The sequence below is a fragment of the Vulpes vulpes genome, chromosome 8 (genome assembly GCF_048418805.1).
Source record: "Vulpes vulpes isolate BD-2025 chromosome 8, VulVul3, whole genome shotgun sequence".
Taxonomy (NCBI): Eukaryota; Metazoa; Chordata; class Mammalia; order Carnivora; family Canidae; genus Vulpes; species Vulpes vulpes.
In genome coordinates, this window is record NC_132787.1 from 57,312,125 (window position 1) to 57,328,110 (window position 15,986).

General features: G+C 43.8%; 1 protein-coding gene across 4 annotated transcripts in view; it reads right to left on the reverse strand.

Moving 5' to 3' along the window:
- The window catches only part of TTF2 (transcription termination factor 2), a 39,693-nt gene that overhangs the window by 1,386 nt on the left and 22,321 nt on the right, over positions 1 to 15,986 (reverse strand). For 2 of the 4 annotated variants that reach the window (XM_025994638.2, XM_025994639.2), the window contains 11 exons: positions 14,429 to 14,537; positions 12,220 to 12,404; positions 11,325 to 11,478; positions 10,946 to 11,037; positions 9,851 to 9,936; positions 9,298 to 9,434; positions 8,149 to 8,319; positions 5,695 to 5,753; positions 4,696 to 4,846; positions 3,932 to 4,014; positions 2,166 to 2,240 (listed from right to left, as the gene is read on the reverse strand). In XM_025994638.2, the coding sequence (XP_025850423.2) occupies positions 2,166 to 2,240; positions 3,932 to 4,014; positions 4,696 to 4,846; positions 5,695 to 5,753; positions 8,149 to 8,319; positions 9,298 to 9,434; positions 9,851 to 9,936; positions 10,946 to 11,037; positions 11,325 to 11,478; positions 12,220 to 12,404; positions 14,429 to 14,537 (1,302 nt within the window). The remainder of the gene's footprint in view (positions 1 to 2,165; positions 2,241 to 3,931; positions 4,015 to 4,695; positions 4,847 to 5,694; positions 5,754 to 8,148; positions 8,320 to 9,297; positions 9,435 to 9,850; positions 9,937 to 10,945; positions 11,038 to 11,324; positions 11,479 to 12,219; positions 12,405 to 14,428; positions 14,538 to 15,986) is intronic. The other 2 variants (XM_025994640.2, XM_072766790.1) reach the window with 1 other exon arrangement.

The following is a 15,986-nucleotide window of genomic DNA, read 5'->3' on the forward strand; positions in this document are numbered from 1 at the left end:
GCCATGTGCTATGCTAGGTGTAGGGATGGAGAGATGTTCTCGAAGAGAACATGGGAAGAGAGGCATGCAAGTAAACAATAACATGAGCTGGAAAGTGCTGTAGAAATATGTCCGGTGTGTGCAGAGAGTAAAAGGAAACATCTACAGTGTGCTGGCAGGGCTCCATTGAAGACTTAACTTGTAATGTGTGACTTGTGGGATGAGCAAGAATTTGCCAGATAAAATGGAGGGTGTCCCAGGGAACGGGGATGTGGTAAAACCATGGCTGAGTTTAGAACATGGTTATGTTGGAGGAAGAGCAGGTTGTCCAGTCTGGCCAGGAAAAAAGTCCAAAGGACTGCACCATGTGGCAGAGCAATGGCAAAAGCTCAAGAGGATGGTGGGAGCCAGATCATGAGTGGCTTTGCATATCGTGCTACAAAACTTATTATTATTGTTTTTTAAGATTTTATTTATTTATTCATGAGAGACACATAGAGAAAGAGAGGCAGAGACACAGGCAGAGGGAGAAGCGGGCTCCATGCAGGGAGCCTGATGTGGGACTCGATCCCAGGTCTCCAGGGTCACACCTCAGGGTGCAGGTGGCGCTAAGCCACTGCGCCACCGGGGCCGCCCTCGTGCTAAGAAATTTAGATTGAAAAAGGGAAGTGGTAGTGTGGATGGGAAGGAGGAGATGGTTTTAAGAGACACTTAGAAAATAAAAGTAATGGACTTGGTATATGAAAAGTGAGGAAAAGAGAGGAACCTAATCTGTACCTAACCTAGAGGATTAGTTACAGGGATACTATTCACATGTTCAGAAGCATCAAGAAATAGGAGGTGGTATCTCATTTCAGTCTGTGATATTCTGAGTTCCTGGAACATGCCATAGTATTTGCTACATAGTGAATACTCAATACATGTTAGTTTTAGGAGCTGGATGAGATGAAAGCATGAGTGAATGAATAATGGGCAAGTATGTGCACACTCAAGATAGCTAGCAGGGATTGGGTATCTAGGTCTGATGTGATGGAATGAAGGTTCAGACTTTGGACTTCCCGGAGTAGACAGGATTATTAAGGGAGCTGCATACAGGGTGAGGGGAGAGCTAACCACCAGGAAACTAGCACGGTTGCTGTATTTGGCAAACTATGGCATTCACATATGGCCTGTAGTGGAACAACAGCGCTGAAAGGTAGAGGATCTGTAAAGGTTAAGGAACGAAGGAGAGGTAAGCAAGAAAAGACAGTCAGTAATTTCTAATTCTTCAGGAAACCTGGCCTGAAAAGGAAGGAGAAAAAGAGGTCCATTGCTGGAACAGATTATAGCATCAAGGCTGATGGATGCTTTTAAGGGAAGAAGGTCCCAAAGAGGGGGACATCCTACAAAATCACCTGCTTGTGCCTTTCAAAAATGTCAATGTCATAAAACACAAAGAAAGACCAAGGTATTGTCCTAGATTAAAGGAGATAGAAGAGTCATGACAATGGAATACTATGCAGGATCTAGGGTTTTCCTTTGCTGTAAGGGACATCACTGGGACAAGTGGCAAAATAGAATAAAGTCCAGAGCTCAGATGACAGTACTGTATCAGTGTGAACATTTTGATTTCAGGCATTTTCCTGCGCTTATTTAAGAGAATGTCCTTATTTTAAGGAAAGGTACCCTGAACTATTTAAGGGTAAAGGAACACAATGGCTGCAACTGACTCTCAGATGGTCCAGAAAAAAGTTTACACGTACATATATACGTGGTACAGGCACACGAGAATATTTTGGTATTATTTTTACAAACAAGGTTTTTGGGGATTTTATTCTTTTAAGAACTTACATTCCTTTCCTACATATCTGAAGTTACACCAAAATACAAGTTAAAAAGAAAGAAAATTAGTAAGTAAAGGATGGGGATGAGGGTACTTTCTGTAGCCCTAATACACAAGCTTGTTCTTCTCTTGCAGGAACCAACCCCCAGGGCACCCCCAAATTGCTTTGTGCTCCCTCTGGCCTGAGAGTCCCAAGGAGTCCGGTGTGTGCAGAGGACACACCGTGTCCTCCTGTGTGCTCAGGAACATCATTAGTCAAGTGCTCACCAAATACTTGACATCCTATTAAAACACTACCCAAAAAAGGCTTTCACAAAAGTAAAGCTTGTGGAAGGGGCCTAGGTCCCGGCAGGCTTTTACTCACTTGTGCACAACAACATCTTTCTGCTGCCCTACCCGGTAAATTCGGTCACAGGCTTGGTCCTCCAGTGATGGATTCCTGTTAGAAGAGAGGCAAAGCTCAAAGGTGCGGATGCCCTGGACCGGGTAGGCAAGTCCCCTGGGCAGAGCCAGCCTGCAGTTGTTTCTGGATGGCTCTGGAGCTACAAATGGCAGTCACAGGTTTTCAAGAGTTGACAATGCAAACAAATGAAAAACCCACAATGAAGAATCCGGGACAGAGACCTTTGTGGCCTGCAAAGTCAGAAAGGTATCATCTGGCCTCAAATATTTAGAGTCTATAAATCCCTGTCTGTGGCTACGCTGACCTTGAAAGTCAGACACCTTCCCGCCCTCAAATGAGAGACACAGGTCAGTCTGCCAATGGAAACTCAGCACCACCATCAGCTGAACAACTCTGGGTAGCACAGGTGAAACAAATGTGCAAATTCACTCCCGAACTAGTTAGATGAATTCGAGCAAGTCACCTCACCTCATCCCTCTGTACTTCAGACTGCTACTTGGAAACGCCAGGGCTGCCTAATGATGACAGGAAATACCCTTCTCAACTTTAATATTCTCAGATTCAACTAAGGAGACTTAATTTCTTTCCTTTTTTCTACATGCTATCAACTCCAAACTAGTTTCTCATCCTACCTCTTTAAGATCTTGGACAGCATTTCACCATTTCAGAAAACAGCACTGATTTATTTTTTTAAGATTTTATTTTTAAGTAATCTCCACACCCAACATGGGGCTCGAACTCACAACCCTGAGATAAAGAGCTGCACACTCTGGGAGCCTGGGTGGCTCAGTGGTTGAGCATATGCCTTTGGCTCAGGTCCTGATCCCGGGGTCCTGGGATCAAGTCCCGCATCAGGCTCCCTGCAGAGAGCCTGCTTCTTTCCTGCCTGTGTCTCTGCCTCTCTGTGTCTCTCATGAATAAATATATCTTTAAGAAAAAAAAAAAAAAAGAGTTGCATGCTCTACTGGCTGAGCCAGCCAGGCGCCCCCATAAGTCAGCATTTAACTCCCACTCTGCTTTCCTCCCTTAAGTATGTGAGGGAGTCCTAAGACCCAAACACATTCTCCCAGAAGATGGTAACAGGTTGGCCTGTGTGTGTCAATCTGGGCTGCCTGGAGAATCAGACAAATGTGTGGCAATCTCTGCTTGGCATAATTGGAAAACCCCAAACTGAGACTAATTATGACATTCTTGTCCTAACACACAAACTCAGTTATCTTATTTCCAGGAAATTTGCTGTCATGCTCCCAATGTTGATACTCAGTGCACGGCCAAGGGTCTTGTGTTAAGTGTATTCCTACCATAACTAGAAAATTCCTTCTCCCTTTCCTTTTGGAGTAAAGCTTCTCCTTTTCCAGGGTTGAGATCTCCTTGAACATCCACAAATGGTGTGAAATACGGTATTCTGAAGAGGGAAAAAACTGAGCGATGGAGTTCTTAGCCCTGAGAAAAAGCCTTCTTCCCAGTTTCCATGGAAACAGATGTAAGATTAACAATAAGTGAGTGCTATTTTAAGCAGTCATTTGAAGCCTTGCTTGCTCAGGAATGCAGGCCTCCAACAGCCCCACACCTTGTTTAGACGGCACCTGTACACTTATACACAGCAGAGGCATCTGCCTAACATAAAAAGAGCAACCTCAACACAAGGATTTGGGCCCCACTACCCCGTGCACCGCCCCCCCTCCCCACTATGCTAGAACTATGCAACAGAAATCCAGAATCATTACCAGTGCATATCCAGAAGAAAAAGGTGGTTTCCTCCAGTCAGGTTCAGACCAACACCTCCAGCCGAGAGAGAGATTAGCATAACCTTCGAAAAGAAAACACAGCATTCACTTATCAAGATTTGACTCATAATACAGTTGGAGCCCAAGACCAATACAGGTAAGTACCATGTTCCTATCCAGTTTCCCTCTGCTGTTAAAATACTCTTGAGATGCAGCGTCCCATGCCTCACCTTTAAGAAAACTCTCACTTCGTATTTTTTTGTGAGTTAACCTCAGAATGTGAATTCTATGCCTGCCAAAATACACAACTGCTACAATTTAGAGTACTCAGGGTGGCTGGCTGGACGAGCTCTCCATTAACCAGATTCTATCCATTCCCTTGGTCTCTGCACCCCCACCCAGTGCCCTGATCTTCCCGCCCACTGTCCACCAGTGTTTTCTGCTTTCTTGCCATCCCTCCACCTCTCCCCCCACACTTCCTCTTATCAAAATGCAACCTACCCTTCAAAAGCTTGCCTCCCCCACAAAGATAGCTTGAGCCAACCAGCTCTGCTCTTCCTCTGCTTTTAGCTCTCGTATTTTATTTTCTTTAAAGCATGTGCACACTTTGATATGTACCCCAATAGATGTCTAATAAATTAAAAGCATGTGGAGGGACCAAGGCAACAAATGTTTTCATGCTGAGCTGCTACTCTAGAATTCTCGCTGTGTAACTGAGAACCATGTGCTCTCAATGACAGAGCTCTGAGGGGACCAGCTCCTACCTGGGGACTCCTGGAGCTGTTAAATGCCTCCACTAAGTCCATTCTCTGTTTGGGGCTGACAGAGCCATTGATGGTGGCATAAGTCAGGCCACACTTCTTGAGGTGCCACGCTACAATCTGCAGCATGCTGGTCCACTGGGAGACAATGACACTGGAAGTAAGGATAAAACAAAACATCAACCCCCCTGAAGAGATGAAACACATTTCAGGGTCTTAATGCCCTGTCACTCTTTTAAGATTCGACTATCAAATGTGGACCAGGAAAGGCCTTCTGTCCCCTGTGGGGCAAAGGCACACACTGAGGTCACATTTTAAGGTCAGAATGCTTCAACTGTTTCCAGATCCAGTGCGTAATTCATCTCATGCTAAATGAGGTCAGAATAAAGTGGTGGCCGGCCTAAAATAAGGACTGCAGCCTCTTGTTATTTGGTGACCTGGTGCTCCTCTAGAGATCTGTGGTCCTGCAGGAAAGGGATACGGGCTGCCCTCCCTTTGCCACCCACAGCAAGCTACTGGGAGGTCTCTACCCACACCCCCATGCCCCATGCTATGTTTTAATTAGGAGTTTAAGTTATTAAATCAAAATAATTCACATACACAAATGCAGGTCCATAACACACAAGTAAGGATAACAGATGACAAATGGATCCAACATATCGTACGGGCTCAAGAACACTCCCAGCACTGCGGGGCTCCCTGTCTGATCACACACCTCCCCCTGCCTTTTGCACCTGTTATTCCCTTGCTTTTCTTTAGCTGCTTCTCTACTTTTAAACACTTGTCCAGATGCTTAGCTTACTCTGATCCTCTAGGGGCTTCCTTCTCAATCGGTGCCACAAATATTTGAACAAATCACAGAGAATTTGTGCTATCACCTCAGTGCTTTCTGCTGAGGATGATTCAAGGTCCTTGATTTATAAAAAGCTGAGAATTATCAGCAATATCAAGGCTTCCTGATTAATCACAAGCAATATTTGGATAACAAAATAACACATTTACCTCTTTTGGGACCCTGAATTTCCTCGGATTGCCTCCAATTCCACCAACAGAGATGAAATCTAGGAAATGTTATTTGGTACACGTAAGTCGTAGCAAATTCGCTTTTCTCCGTCATCCCTCACTTGAACTACAGAAGTGGGTTCTCTGCCTCTGGTCTTGCCTCACTCTAGGCCACCCTCCTCTCTGTGGCCCAAGGGCTATTTCTAAAATGCCCAGGCTGTCACTTCCCTCCTCTGGCTGGAGTTCCTGAACTGCCTTCCCACCAAGGATGCAGCCCAAGCTTCTGACAATGACCTACCAGATCCGTGCTGCTCCCGCCTCAGCTTATGTCTCCAGTCTTGTATCTCACTACTCCCTCCCCAAACAATGCTCTCATTATACCAAAGTCCTTCCTCTGCTAAGCCATACTTTGTCTCATCTTTGTCCACTCTGTCCTCTCTGCCTAGAACACCCTTCCATGTCAGATCAACATCACTTCTTGGAGGTCCCCACAAACCCCAAAGTATGGGTTAGGTGCCCACTGCCCACCTGCTCCTATGGCTTGAGCACTCCTTCTGTTTCTATTGTCATGGTCTTTTTCACACTACACATTGCGTATTGATCATCTCTTGCTATCATGACTTGAGGTGCTCCAAGGAAACAGAGCCAGCATATGACTAGTTCATCCCTGGTTCAAACCCCTAGCATCCAGCAGGTAGCCAGACCAGAGAAGGTACTATCCAAACTTTTGCAGAAAGACAAAGTGAAAGAGCTTTATCCAGTTTAAGGCCTGCTCTAAAGGCTGCTGAAGAAGACGACCTATCCAGTCTGAGCAACACTTGCTAAGGCTTCCCAAAAAGCTCTCTGGGTATTTACCAAACGCCCTCAGAGCACATCTGAGTCCACATGGGAGCAAGTGGTAAGAACACATGAGCTGGATACATTCCTCCCAACTGCTAATGCAGATGACCTTTTGAAAGCCTCTAAGGGCCATGGAGTTAACCCCCAAGATGGTGGAGGAGGAAGAAAAATGGACTAGGAATTGAGAGATGACGGGAGCTCTTACGCTCTGCCATCAATCACATGGCTGTATCCCTTCAAGACTTCTGGTTAAGAGCTCAGACACCTCATCACTGAAACAAGGAGCTGCCCTGGGTGAACTTTGAGGTGCCCTCGGCACTTATGTCCTCTGCTACCGTAGAGTGGTCACCTCTAGAGGCCTCCACCACCCATGAGGTTGCCACCCAGTCTCAACAGATGTGCTGGACAGAAAGTGAGGACAGCATTGGATCATTCTGAATTTGCAAGGAGAAAGAAAAGCAGGAAATGTAACACCTGGTGTCTTGGCGACTTGAGGTTCTGATAAACGCTCAGACTGCCACAAAAAAGTTGGCAGTAGGTATTTTGAGAAAACTTTAGCGGGAGAGGAATTGGCCTCACAGTCTATGAGCTGGGGTCAAACTCCAGGAACTTCTACATGAGTTTAGGAGGGTGCTGCCAAAACTTCCTTCCCTGCGAGAAACAACCTTAAATGGTTTGAGTCACTATTAATGGGCTGACGTTAAAAAGCCCTGTGAATAAACATTACCCAAGTATTAGGTGAGGCACACAAATTATGAGGACTCTAACTTTTACCCAAGAGCTAACTCTGAAGGTGCTAGGACATCAAGCTTATCCACGTGAGGTGTTCTTCCTATGTTTTTCTCAGTTCCTAGTGGTGAAGACCTCAGTAAATATTTGTAAAATTTAAATAATTCTTAAGTAACACTGAGCTCTTGGCAGTGACCTCATTTCTAGTTGCATTTTGGAAAAAAAAAAAAAAAGGTTTTGAAGAGAGGTTGGGCCTGGGAATGGCAGTTTCAGACAGCAGCTGAGAAAGAGACTAGCCCTCGTATCAGGCTACGCGGACTAATAGTATACACTCCAAGCAGCCAACAGAAAGGCAGGATTCAAATTACAGCACACCTCAGTCTTCCTGCACCACAACGCTTCAGCCTTAAAAAGCTTTAATGAAAATAGAACAAAATGACTAATGAAGATAGAAGGCTATTTAGGAAATAATACTCACAGATGGATGACTTTCAACAAGTCCAAGCAATTGGTGCTCGGATGTATCAGTCTCTGGGGTCAGCCTTTGTGGTTTTCCTTTAAAGCTTTCCTGAGACAAACTGCTCACTCACGGAGGCCTGTCGTTGGTGTAAACCCGATCGGCAACTTTCCCAGTGACCCATGACAGAAAATCTGCCTTGCTGCTGGGGCTGCCCAAATCACACTCTGAAAGCCCACTATGTAATAAGACTAGTTTTATCTGTGAAATAAAATTAGAATTTAGGACTGGGAGGGGTATTGGACCAGCTCAAATCTAATAGTTCTAGTCCTGTCATGCAACGGCTGTGTGTGCTTGAACCAATGTGCCACTCCCACACATGAAAACGAATCCAAGTTTTTCTATCAGAACAGAGGTGACAAAAGTACCTTGCTGCTTGCTCTTGTGTTGTCAAAAAGCTCTGCCTTGAAACGTTCACCATTAAGGGAAATGATGGGAGACGGCTCCATATCACAGACTTCGGACAATGTCATGGCACTGAGCTGCTCTTCCAGAGAAAGGGCTAGGCCCTCACTTTTCAGTTCTGCTGGGTCCAGGGCCTGAAAAGAATACAGGAAGGGGACAGAAGAACAGGTGGGCAGTTGAGGCAGCAAGCCATGTTATTTGCCAATGAAGTACTGATTGTTTAACATTTCACAAGGCAAAATGTCTTATAATTCATCAGTATCTCCTCAGAGACAATCTGATTCAAATGTAATCTTGCAAGTTTTTAAAAAATATTTTATTTATTTATTCATGAGAGACAGGGAGAGAGAGAGAGAGGCAGAGACACAGGCAGAGACACAGGCAGAGGGAGAAGCAGGCTCCATGCAGAGAGCCTGACATGGGACTCGATCCTGGGTCTCCAGGATCACACCCTGGGCTGAAGGCGGCACTAAACCGCTGAGCCACCCAGGCTGCCCAACCTTGCAGGTTTTTATAACAGATTAAAGATAAAGCAAAGGATGGAACGAAGAGATTTGCCAGATTACATGATCATCCTGTTCACCCCAGCTAAACAGTACAGTTAATTAAGCTACTGATAATCAAAACACATTACCACAGCTCTTCAAAAAGAGTAACAGATTCATCTTAATTAGATGGACGTGCCTTTCTCCAATGTAAAGGCAACTTTTCCAATTGTATAAATACTTGAGTTTTCATGACTAGCCTTAAAAGCCTCAATATTGCCTGAAGGCAGAAAAAACTAGTACCTAAATTGGCTTCCTGATGCCCTAAAATACCAGAGTACTCATGAATGGTTTAACAAAATGACATTTTCCACTCTCAGATAAAGTTTATGTACAAAAAAACCCAACAACAAGAAAAGCTGTTCTCAACACTATGGGAATTATCTCAAGATCAATAAAAACTAATATACAGGAAAATAAACAAGCTTCCTCTTCTCTGTCCTACCAATAAATAGAAAGACCCCAAGATGCCATTGCCCTTGATCCGGCAGGCTGGACCCGTTATGGAAGACTGAAACGATTTCTCTGGCAGCCACTCTGGGGGTGCACCCTGAGGGCTCTTCTTACCGACTTCAGCAGAGACAGGTGGCAGCAACATTGGCGGAGTCTCAGCAAGCGGGTCAACAGTAAGTGGGGGGTGCCGGGTCTCTGGGAGTCTGCTGCCACGCAGGGTCCAGGCCTACTGGACCCAAACTCCTGGGCCACTTCCACGAAGGGACACAAACCACGGCAAACAGTACAGGGTTTAGAACAGAAACATGGGGACAGATCGCAAACCGAAAGAGGCTGTTCTGAACTTCCTGGATCTGAGATTCAATAACATCATTGTAACTGACCTCTCTACCAAGTGAGCCACACGAAATACCTCGTGTGGTATTCTTTTGGCTTTCTTTACAGACCAAGCTGCATTTTAATAATGCAGAGTTCAAAAGTAATCTAAAAGAAGTTTCTATCACCGGGTCTGGGTGAAGGCAGATGGGCTTATGTTACTTTGGTTTGAGGTTCCTAGCTAAGGCCAAATCTCTGATACCAAGAACTCATAATGGCCATATCTGTAATTTTACCTGATCTAAATCCAGTTTCATAACTTGTATATACTTAGGAGTGTCCCACTGCTTACCTTTACTGAATGGATTACCAGGGCTTCTTCCAGACTGGTTGCCTCCACCTTCACGCCCTGCTTTTAGATAGGACTGCAGAGCTGACCTACCTCAGATCAAAAGAGAAAATGCACATGTGATGTTTGTTAAGACAAAAGAGGTTTACCAATGGTCACTGCTTAACTGAGCTTGCAGGAGGAACTCGAATAAGACTTGTTAAATAAAGTCAGGCTCATGGCAACCACTGACCAAAGGTAATTAAAATTATTTTAAAAGCCAAATCATTATTTATTTAAAGATTTTATTTATTTATTTGACAGAGAGCATAAGCAGGGGGAGCAGCAGGCAGAAGAAGAGAGAGAAGCAGGCTCCCCACTGAGTAGGGAACTGGATATGGGGCTCCATCCTAGGACCCTGGGATTATGACCCGAGCTGAAGGCAGACGCTCACCCAACTGAACCATCCAGGTACCTCCCAAATCATTTTTTAAATGTGCTAATAAAACATTAATATTATAAATATTATGTGTGATAACTTATTAATTTATAATATTAATGTAATATCAATATTAATTAGAATTGGTTTATATTTAGTAATAAATATACTACATTAGGTTTACAAAGAGAAAAGAAACATATTCACATTGGAAGTGAGAGGTACCAAGCGGGAGAGTAAATCCGGAACTTAGGGAAGGATAAGAGTTTTAGAGAAAATACAAAGAACAGGTGACAAGGATCAGAGTTTTGTTTTTTTAGGCTCCAAGGAGATGCTGAGTAACAGGTCAAAGGTCAAAGAAATGTTCTTTCCCAATATGGCCCCATAGGACCAGACAGACCTGATGCACTGTGACCATACTATCTGGCTTCTATGCAAGGAAGCCAATGAAGAACAGGTTCAGTGTGTATACAAGATAGAGGTGAGCCAGAGTGCGGGTGAGGAGAGAGAGACAAAGAGGGAGATTTAAAAGCCAAAACAGACAGAGAAAGGAACATAGATACCCAACTCATCAATAGTTCTATAAACACTGTCTGAAGAAACTTGACCCTTAATTCACTTCCAAGCAAGAACAGCAACAACACAACAATAAATGCGAGGTGCTTCCTCATCGCACACACCTTGATTTTGCCAAAAGGACACTGTAAACATTCTCCTCATCTTCAGAAAGCTTTAAGCGGTGCACGTGAAACTGACGCTGAGGTAGCATCACCTGGAGGAAAAGAAGAACTCAGCTTGGCAAAGTCAGACAAATGCCCTGGGCATTACAGAGTAAGTTCCCCACAGGTGACCCTGGAAACCTAGTCAAGCCCCAGACAGCTCTTCCACCTGCCCTAAAAACAGGACTGCGGTGACACATGACGACCTGGGGCCCCCTCACAGGCAGATGGGACCCTCGGAGGCTCCCAAGCAAAGCACATGGCTGTTTGAGCCAAGGAGAGGGCATACCACCCTCCTTCCTCAGCCTCCCTCAGGGACACGTATAAATGAGATGATTACCAAGGGCTTGCCTGTGGAGTCCAGCTGGTCTTTTGTTCTCCTCAGCAAAAGGCCCTTGGTTAAAATACTTAACCGCTCTCCTCCTTTCTTTGAACCATTGTCAACCTGGCTCTTCCATAGGTGGAAATCATCAAATGGAGAACAGCGAAGAAATCTTTTTTTGTTGTCGAGGAAGAGGACAGAGAGCAGGACAGAAGAATTGGAGAAATAACAGTGCAAGGAGAAAATAAATAAGGGTCCAAAGAAACACACAAGGTGAGAAGCAAATCATATTTTCTGTTACATCTGTCATTCAATCAGTTCTTAACAGTGAATTTCATAGCAAAGCCCTGAGAGACACATCAAAAGAATCTAACTCAATAACAAAACCACATTGTAAAATGTGAATTTTCCCATTAACGATGTCCGTATCATCACAACAGGACATATGAACCAATAGCTGTGATTTAATCCTAAAGCTTCAAAGCCCGGCAAAGAAATTCCATTATCCTCTGATGGGCTGACTTGAATAAAAGCAAGGGCTTTAAAATCAGCATTCTTTTCTGTTTGCTTCCAATAAATAGTAGGCCTAACCTTGGGCCATATACTTTAAAGCAGGAAAAAACCCCAAACATTCACTGGACTGAAGAAAGAGAACTTTTGTTTCCTTTCATTTTAATCCATTCTAAATCTTTCCATATAGTGGGGCTCGATGTGATCATAGTCCTGTATCTGCCAATCAACTGATTACTTTCTCATAAACATGAATTCTTTTGCTCTTTAGAAGTTCAGAAGCTTGCCATCCGCTACATGAAATAATCTGGCACACTCTGGAGCTTTCTCTTGAGATAGGAAATAATGATGAAGGGTTACTGACACGGTTCATATTTCCATGATCCAGAAGGTTTTTACTCACTTCAGCAGTGAATACATATCCAACAAGGTGTTCTGAATGGGAGTTCCAGTGACAGCCCAACGGGCATGGGCTTGTAGCTTGCACACAGCCATGGAAGTCTGTACTCGCGGATTCCTGACACAGTGGGCTTCATCTAATATGATTCGAGCCCAGACTATTCGAAGCAAAGGTGTTTTGGCAATATCCTGGAAGAAACCCAAGTAAAATCATCAACTGTATGGGAAAATGCCATGCCTTCAAGAAGATAAGGAGAAACAATGAACAAGTACTGAGATCCACTCTAACCATCAAGTTTTAGGGCTTAGGTCGGGCACACTGAAATCAGAATTAAGCTGAAGAATCAAAAAGTGGAGATTCTCAGTGGGTAGAAATAAACAAGTTGACTTGAAAGTCCCAATCTCTGAGTTTAAGATGCTTAAGAGTAAAATGTTTTACCTTGAGTCTTGAAGTTAAAACACAAAAGTGAGCAATGTGTTTTAGGATGACATGTGTCAGGATGACACTATGTCTCGTCTAGAAATTTACTCGTTTCAATAAAAATATTTACTAAATTTACGAAAATTCACTACAAATTTACTGCAAGTCTACTTTTATTTTTTTTTAATATTTTATTTATTTATTCATGAGAGACACAGAGGGAGAGGCAGAGACATAAGAAGAGGGACTCCAGGATCACAACCTGAGCTGAAGGCAGACGGTAAACCACGGAGCCACCCAGGTGCCCCTAAGTCTACTTTTATATGTAAGATATGAAGTCAGACATGAAGCACAGTTCCCAGCCTCAAGGAGCTCAAAAGGGAGCAGGGAAGAAAAATAAGCAGAAAGATTAATTATGGCACAATGTTGATATATTAAGTATCACTGGATAATTCAACACATGCTGGAGGAACCTAGCCAGGGTGGCTCACTGCTGTCTCTCTAATACCTGAAATAGCATCTGGCACATAGGAGATATTCAGGATGTGCTGAATATGTGGAGTGCTAGGACTTAAGTAAGTACAAGGTATAGGAGAGGCATTTAACCAAAGGATTAAAGGATTCTTAAAGCAGGTAAAACAAACAAACAAAAAACCCAAACTAACCTGGAAAGGGAACAGAGGCAAAGCATTCCACTGAGAGAGAGCAAAGGCACAGCAGTGTGACAGAGCAGGGCAGACATACATCCCTTGGGACTAAGAAGGAGAAGCCACAGGGAAGGCCAAACTATAGGAGATAAGAGCCCCGTCAAGTAGGACAAGGTCATAAAAAGCCTGATTCATCCTGGAAAGGAACTACGGTTTTATCCCGAAAGCAATGAGGAACCAGTGAGGAATCTGAAAAGTTCATCATCGACAGGAAATCAGAGTTGGTCTGACTGGAAAAGCATTCTAGAGATTTCCCCCAATATGGAGATCTGATGAAAAATAACATGCAAAAGATTAGCTCTTGGAACAGCACCACATTTTCAGGAGAAAAAGCCTCATGATAATGATGCCAGAAAGCCTCTATGCTATTTGATGGAGACGACCCTGGACGCCCTAGCAAACAATCAATCTTCCCTGGTTATCAGTTAGCCTCAGGCCCCTTGGTAGCCTGACTGCATGCAACCTCTTTCCCTAGGAGGTGGAAGACAAGCAGGAGTAACAGCTTGATGCAAAAATGCCAGTATTAAAATGCTGCTCTTCACGTTAAATATAAAAAAATATCCTAAGAGGGGCGCCTGGGTGGCTCAATGGGTTGAGCCTTTGCCTCAGGTTGTGATCCTGGGGTCCCAGGATTGAGTTCTGCATTGGAGCCTGCTTCTTCTGCCTCTGTCCCTCCTCCAGCTCATGCTCTCTCGGTCTCCCTCTCACTCTCAAATAAATACATAAAATCTTAAAAAAAAAAAAAAAAATACCCTAAGAGTATACCCAGAAGGCTCTAAAATAAAAACTGCAGGAAGTGGCACTTCCCATATTCATGTGACAGGCCCCACTACAACTGCTATGCAGTTACTGTTCACTCTACACAACAACTAAATACTGTGCCAGACCTCAGCCTTCATCATTGATGATAAAGGTCTGGAATAAATAGGAACGAAGAGAGGAAGGTACTTTCCGTGTCCACAGGTGCAATGTCCAGGCCATTCCTGACCTCACAAGAATGTACCTTTGCTGTATGTGATGCTGTGGGAGGCCTCCAGTTAAATTATGAGGTGCTGGTCCATTTCCCTGGTGGCTCCTAGACTCACCTTCCCCATACTGGGGTTTGCACCAGGGATCGCTCCCTCTTCTTTCTGTGTGGGAATCTCCTTGGCCAGAAGGTTATAGGTAGTGATCACGATGTCATATGTAGAGAGGCTGTGCAGACAGAACAGGAAGCAAACAGTAAACTATCCCTCCACATTGTGACTGACAAGAGAGGGGGAGTTGATCCCTTTATAAAAATGCCTGTGACTAGGACAGTGGGCAGAATTCATTAATTCGTGCCCTTAATCCACACATACATGGTAAATTTTACTTACTTGGCTTCCTTATGTCTTTTCTCTGATCATTTTTATAGCCTGTTTACTAGAGCTAAACGGCCTCCCTGTTCCCATCACATGAGTCAGAAAAGAAAATCTCTGGCTGGAGTCATATTAAGCTGGATTTGATCTGGCAACAAGAGAAGTAGGGCAGGGCTGGGAATTAACATGTAGTAGGAATGATTTGAGCTAGATTGATGCTGAAGTCCCAGGGAAGTAAGAAACCCTCAAAGCGTTGTTCATCTAGATCTGATCTTTCACCTTATCATTCTATAACAGATTTCTGAAAACACATTAATCTGGCCTTGATATTTGAGTATAAATATACACATGTAAGCTTTGAGTTTACCTTGCCTCTACTCTTTACATGTAAAGATTCTTAACAAAAAAATCTTTTTTCCAATGAAACTTAATATCGTGCACCTGAGAGAATGCCCATAAATACTTTTGATAAAATGATACGCCTAATTCAGAGGGAACACTGTCTACACGCCGACTTAGCATCATACGAAGAAGAAGGATTAAGAATGATTCCAATCAGCCAACTAGTAGTACATTTGAATACCAAATTAGGTATGACTGAAGTGCAAATCAAGTAAGGTGCAATTAATTTCTAATAACTATAACAGGGGCACTGGGGTGGCTCGGTCAGTTTAATTATCTGCCTTCAGCTCAGGCCCTGATCCCAGGATCCTGGGATCAAGCTCTTTGTTGGGCTACCTGCTCAGCAAGAGGTCTGCCTTTCTCTCTCCCTCTGCTCCTCCCCCATCACTCATCTCTCCCTCTCTCTCTCTTTCTCTCTCTCTCCCCCCTTCCCTCCCTCAAATATATAAAATCTTAAAAAAAAACACAAAAACCTCCCTAGAACAAAGGCTAACCACTGATGGTACTCTTCTGGAGAAGGCATGCAGGTCTGTCACGGCTGCCCTAACACCTTTCATCTGCTAACGTGACCCTCATTCATGAGAATGGGTGTATTGGAAGACTGATGGCCCCCAATTTTGCAACTCACCCCTGAAAGACTACCACTCTGTTCTTTAGGAGATAAAATATCTAATATGCGAGATTGGGGAGATTGTTTAGAAGCAGAAACAACTCGGTTCCTTGACTAGGTCAGCAAGTATTCAACCTAGACCATCATATCACAATTAGGAACAAAAAACGATTCCTTCAGGGACGCCCAGCTGGCTCGGTAGATGGAGCATCTGACTCTTGATCTTGGGCCCTACATTGGATATAGAGATTTCCTTAAAAAGAAAATCTTAAAAAACAAAAAAAATTCTTT